We start from the raw sequence: 6000 nt of genomic DNA, 5'->3' as shown, positions 1-6000 counted from the left end.
GACAAGACTTCTTCTAATTTTCTAATTCAATTGCTTTTTGTCTTGTCATTGTCTGTGTGGTCCCTAGCTAGAATCCTGAAAATGTAGATGTGTCTGGCARGGCCTTCTCTTCAGCCAGACAGTTACTCTGTGGTTGTGGGGTGTTGTCAGGAGGAAAAAGAAAACCCAATTAAAAAAGGATGTCAGTAATCAACYGAAGGCATAAAATGCAAACCAAGTATTCTTAATTAGCTTTTAATAGCTACATGTGGTAGACTTTTAATGTAAATGTATTAGATACTGTTTYTGAGAACATATCTTTATTTTCATGTCTAATTTAAAATGTTTTTCTTGAAAGGAGATTGAGACTTAAAGTGGTTGATAGCAGGAAGGTTCTGATGATACAGATTATTGAGTAGCAGTAATACCATATTCTGTGTCTGCTTTAAGGTGTATTACAAGATAAAGCCTAGTTAACCTCCAAGAACAAACTAGCATCTCTTGTCTTTCTTGGCAACAGATTATCCAGTGCAGATTCAATTGACACTGTTCTTTGGGGATACCTAAGATTAGTGAATAGTTGTAGTGATGGTGAGATAATCTATTTTTACAATCAATGTCTTTTTGTTGYCTTATTTTGATACTGATTCATAGAAATGAAGAAGCTGTTCAGTGAGTTCAGGCATGTTTTTGGAATGTGTACAGTTAATGTTGATTTCTGCAATAGGAATAGGTAAAAAGTAGACTGTTTCTTGAAAACTATCCATGAGGATCAGAAAACTGTCTAGTGTAAGCTTTCTTTTGCAGTCGAGAAGATTACTTGATTTTTCCAGTGTAATCTTAGCCAACTTCTTAGTGTAAATCATGTATCAGAATCTTTAGAAGATCTGCCTAAGTATAATGACTTTCTGTCAGAGCSTCTGACAGTGAAGTTGCTGCCTATGTGCATTTGTAGCAGGAATTTGATACCTGAGTGTTAGATGTTTCTRCTGCTTTTAGAAAATCTGGGAATTGATCCTTTTATATGTTTATGTATGTATACATCCACACAGCTAAATTACTAGGCAAGAGTGCAAATTCCAGTTGGAGTCCTGTTTTTTTCTTCTGTATGTTTCAGAACTTTATTAGTTTCCTGGTGTTCTTGTTCTTTCTAGAGAGTTACTTCTTGAGAGTTACTTTTATAGTGTTTGTCAGTGAAGTCAAGCTGCAGTATTTTTCAGAGGCTGCTTATAATTTATTAATAAAAYTATAACTTATTAATAAAACTAAAGACTTCTTGAAGTAGTCCCCACAGTATGCTGCTGTATTAAAGAAATAAATAATCTAAATCTTCTAGAAGTCGCTGGAGTTCAGGGGTTGGTGGAAGTGGAGGAGGATCTTCTGGTAGATCATCTGCTGGAGCTCGAGACTCTCGAAGGCAGACCAGAGTTATACGCACAGGACGTGATAGAGGATCTGGACTGCTGGGGAGTCAACCACAACCAGTGATTCCAGCATCAGTCATTCCAGAGGARCTAATTTCACAGGTATGTGAACTAGAAACTGCTTGTTGCCAAAAACTTGGAGAGCTTCTCACAGCATGTGTACAGAAATGTGTTGTMGTAGTGCATTTTCTTCAAGGGATAATGGCATATAATTGAAGAAATTGACTTCCCCTAGCTGATTTGCTTTTATGCTTAAATATGTAGTGGAAATTAYAGTCTTTTGGATTGTAGAATTTTTATTTCCCAGACTTCCCCCAAGACAAGTTACATATTTAATGTAGATGGGGAAGGCCAAGTTCARTTGCAGAGGGGAGATTTAGTGAGAAAATCAAAATATTTGAGAATAGTATCAAATGTTAAGTTTCTTGAAAGATGTAATGAAGGAGAGCAGATTGACTTTCATAGGAGTGATCCATTTTAGATGTAAATGAAAGGCATTAGATATATTTAATCTTTTTAAAATACTGRTAATTTTTCTTCATGGACATCTCTGCTTAATTTTTTATAAATGTGACTTTTACGAATGTTGGGTGTAAATTGCACTGCTTTTGCCTTTTATGCACTAAAGCCTGAAGAAACTGTTATGGCTGTTAAAAACTTTTCCTACATATTTGAAGAAAAGAATACATTAAAAATATGTGACTAGTTAATGCATTTTAACTCTTAGCTTAGAATTAGTTGCTGATCTACATGCGAAATACAGATGTTATTTGCTAGACCAAAGATAATCTGCCTTGCTCACCTTGCTGTGGTATTTTGCTTTTTTTTAATTTTCTTCTAAATAGTGTACTTTGTTTACATTTAAAACAGAAGGTGTCTAAACAATTTTTGAGGTAACTTTAAAGCAGAGCAAAGAGAAAGACCTTCACAGMTTGTCTATAAATATATAAAGTTCCGGCATAGAAGGTTATGACAAAAAATTTACTTTTTTGTGCTATTAGAATGTCCTGTTTTGTTTTGTTTTGTTTTTGTTTTTGTGTTTTTTTTTTTCTTGGTGCCTTATTCTTACTCTGTTGTGAAAATACTCCGTACTTGGTTCTTAGGTTCTTTTGTTTATGATCTTTCAAAATTCATCTTTTCTGACATTCAGTAGAGAGTAATCTGGAAAAACAAAGTGCTTTGAGTCCTAGGCTTAGTGGAATAAACCAKAGTTTTTTTGTAAATTCATTGCATCAAGTGTTTGGAAGATTTTACCTGCATTTACACTTTGATAATAAAAAATGTTGCAGAAACTGYTGAAAATAAGGCTTTAGAAACAAGAATGACAAGAAAAATAAGGTTGTTTAGTTTGAAGGGTGATGGAAATAGAAACCAATGTAAAAGACAGTGATTGAGGAGTAGTTTTGCAGCAGCAGTTGATTGCAAACTGTTGATTAACATACTAAGTTTAAACACTTTTATAGAAACATACAGAACATTCTCAACAATGGATTTTGCTCATTATTTAACTACAGCATTAAACATTYGAAGAAGTAGATTCTAAGATTCCATTAGGAAATTTAGCACCAAAGTTGGAATTCAGTGGTCTGCCTTGAGCTGCGAGAAGGCTGGATATCTAGTACAAGTTAGTGTGAAAAATTGATACTAGCCTGTGTCTGTATGTAGTTACCAACTTGATTCTTACTAGACTTCTTTCAGAATTAAGTGTTTTCTTTTGAATTGTGGTTGGTGAGCTGAGAATTGTTTCCAGTAACCAATTCTACTCTGCTCTTACAGGCACAAGTTGTTTTACAAGGGAAGTCCAGAAGTATTATTATCCGGGAACTCCAACGAACAAATCTGGATGTAAACCTTGCTGTAAATAATTTGTTGAGTCGTGATGATGAAGATGGAGATGATGGGGATGACACAGCAAGTGAATCATATCTTCCTGGAGGTTAGTATCCTGCAACTTTAGGTTAAAAAATGCCAATGTGTTCTTATTTTTCTGTATTTAAGTACTGACAGCAAGCTCCATGCTGGGCAAGGTATGCAGTGAAGACAATTCTTGCTTATAGGCACGAAGTTTAAAGATGTACAAAACCMAAGACGGACTGGGGTGTCTTGAGGGATTAGGTTAGCCACTGAAGAATAACTGTTGATACTGTTTGTGGGGGGGCGTGAAAGTTACGTTTTCTTTTARGATCCTAGGCTTTGTAACACTGGCATTACTTACATCTTACTCTGCTGCTCAACAAGATGCTGAGACTGCTGTGTGGCTTGCTCATAAAAGCTAGTGACTTGCATGTTTTTTACTACTAACATATATTCTTAATATTTGTACAAGTTTTTAGTACTTGTACTAAGTACTTTTTAGTACTTGTACTAGTACTTTTAGTACTTAAAAAAAATTACTATTTTTTTTTAAATCAAAAAGCCTCAATAGAGGGCAAAACAGTTTACAGTGGTTACAATTAGATTGAGAATTTAATCTTCATCTCAAGTTTCCCTTTATAAATGCTGTAGTGTTCTGGCTATACCAGCAAATCCTGTAATTGAAGTTGCTGCTATTTTTGAAATACTGTCTGTTCCATACAATTGCTTTTTATAAAAGACTTTGAGCCTTCTTTTGCACTGGTTAAATACTTAAGGCAATCTTTTTGTGCTGAGTAAAGAGATTTGAAAACATAGCARTCAAATCCAGTGTTGTGTTAGGTGCAGTGCATGAAAAGAGCACATCTAAACTCTGACTATGTAGTAGCTTTTCTATGTGTCAAAATGATGTTTTGATATTTTTCTAATAAATGTTTTTGCTTTTTTTCTGCTCATCTGGTTCACCAGGAAGGTTCATGGGCTTCATCCATCTTTATCTTGTCAGTCATGTGATTAGACAAAGGGTTTTTTTTCATTTCTCCAACAAAAACTTTGTATTTAATTTTGCTTCTTCTAGTTTTAGTTGCATTTGTCAAGCATCTTTATTTTGCTGTAGAATCAAGAATCTTCTGCTGAAAGGGGTGAAAAATCTTTAATCTCAGTCCTATTTTTTAGTGATCAGCTTAATAGCATTAGACAGATGCACTGGAGGAAGTAAATTCTCTTAAGCTTCCGGGTGTTCAAAGCAATTCTTAGTCTTTAGCATACCCAAATGCATTCCTCCAGAACTGGCCAGGAGATAAATCAGTTAGGAACTTCTACTGTAAATTACTATTTTTAACCTACTAACCAGCTTTCTGCAGCATTAACTGTTCTCTGAATACATCTTACAATCCTAAGGATCAGTAGGTAGGGACAGTCTGACAACCTGTGACTGGTAACTGTAGTTTGAAGGTGCCTTCACTACAGTCTTTATGTCTCATCTGTTTGAGATGGGTTAAAGTAGTATGCAGAGTTTCACTGTCCTCACTGGATGTCCAGAAAACAATTTTCTCCTTTCTTCCCTGTTTAGAGTGAATTTCCGGTAAGAGATTGCAATGTCCTAAAATTAGGTTTTCCCCCTATTTTACTCCACAGAGAAATTGGGCTTATTTCTTCCCAGTTTTCATGGGGAAAGATATGGAAATGATTACTGACATGAAACCTGATGTGTCTTAACGGCAGTCTTCAAACATRTAATTCTGATTTGTAGAATGTGCTGTGCATTTTCTGTCTGTGCTGMGGGCAAAAGTTTGTTTGTTGCACAGAAATGAATTAGTTTGATATCTGAATCTGATCAGAAGACGTCTAGCTGAACACCAGGCAGTACCGTCATGACTGCWGTTGATACCCTGAAAAGTAAGAATTACCAGCCTTACTTGTGTCACATGACTCCATGCGAGCTAGTTTTCAGGAAAACCAAATGGCCAGAGAAAGATGCCTTTAGTTATTTTTAAAAAGTATTTTGCTCTAGAAACTTTGCACTCTTCTTCCTTTCACTTGTCATCTCACATGTGGATGCCCCTTTGGAACTATAATATCATAAAAGAAAACTGTAGATAACTGATAAATGCTATATATGTTCATAGGATCTTTTATGATTTTAAAAGATGAACTGTTTTTAAAACTATGATAAATCATGCTTTAAACCTTTTATTTTGTTAATTTCAAGCACAAAAAAAACAAGTGATGAGGCAGATTTTGCCTCTGAACTTTTGAGGCTCCTGCCTTTCAATTAAAGCATATACTAATTTTGTCTTTCTGCCTTTTGCATGTCTGATGCTTCGTGACCCTTAAATTTAGGGGTTACTTCACTAAGCTTTCCCAGACAGTGAAACTTTTTGTAAARCACTAAGAGTAAATTACATATGATTAAGAAAAAGTCGTTAATAAGCTGAGATACTTTGCAAGTACTGTGAAATTATTAAATTCTTGTTAATGGATCATAATTTCATTAAYGTATCAGTTGTTATGATTCTGGTTAGTATTCTAGAAGTTATGCATCTGACTTTTTTGAGGCAGCAAAAAACATGTTTAAATTCTTCCTGAATTCTTAAGCATATCTTCAGTGAAGAGCGGAACTTTACTTTTCTGTACAGATTGCCATCAATAAGTGTCTCTTAAATATTTCCTCTTGGACCCCAGTGTACTTTGATTTTTGGTTTCTCTAGTCTAGTCCTGTTTCTTTAGTTTTTTGATAGTTAGC

General features: G+C 34.8%; 1 protein-coding gene across 9 annotated transcripts in view; it reads left to right on the top strand.

The window, feature by feature from the left end:
- UBR5 (ubiquitin protein ligase E3 component n-recognin 5) overlaps positions 1 to 6000 on the top strand; it is an 83057-nt gene that overhangs the window by 19182 nt on the left and 57875 nt on the right. For all 9 annotated transcript variants that reach the window (XM_057366299.1, XM_057366301.1, XM_057366297.1 and 6 more), the window contains 2 exons: positions 1316 to 1505; positions 3180 to 3339. In XM_057366299.1, coding sequence (XP_057222282.1) covers positions 1316 to 1505; positions 3180 to 3339 — 350 coding nt within the window. The remainder of the gene's footprint in view (positions 1 to 1315; positions 1506 to 3179; positions 3340 to 6000) is intronic.

The sequence above is a fragment of the Malurus melanocephalus genome, unplaced genomic scaffold, assembly GCF_030028575.1.
Source record: "Malurus melanocephalus ecotype Western Australia unplaced genomic scaffold, MMel_1.1 scaffold_62, whole genome shotgun sequence".
Taxonomy (NCBI): Eukaryota; Metazoa; Chordata; class Aves; order Passeriformes; family Maluridae; genus Malurus; species Malurus melanocephalus.
Note: the sequence above shows the minus strand (reverse complement) of the source record. Positions and strands in the feature narration are given on the sequence as shown.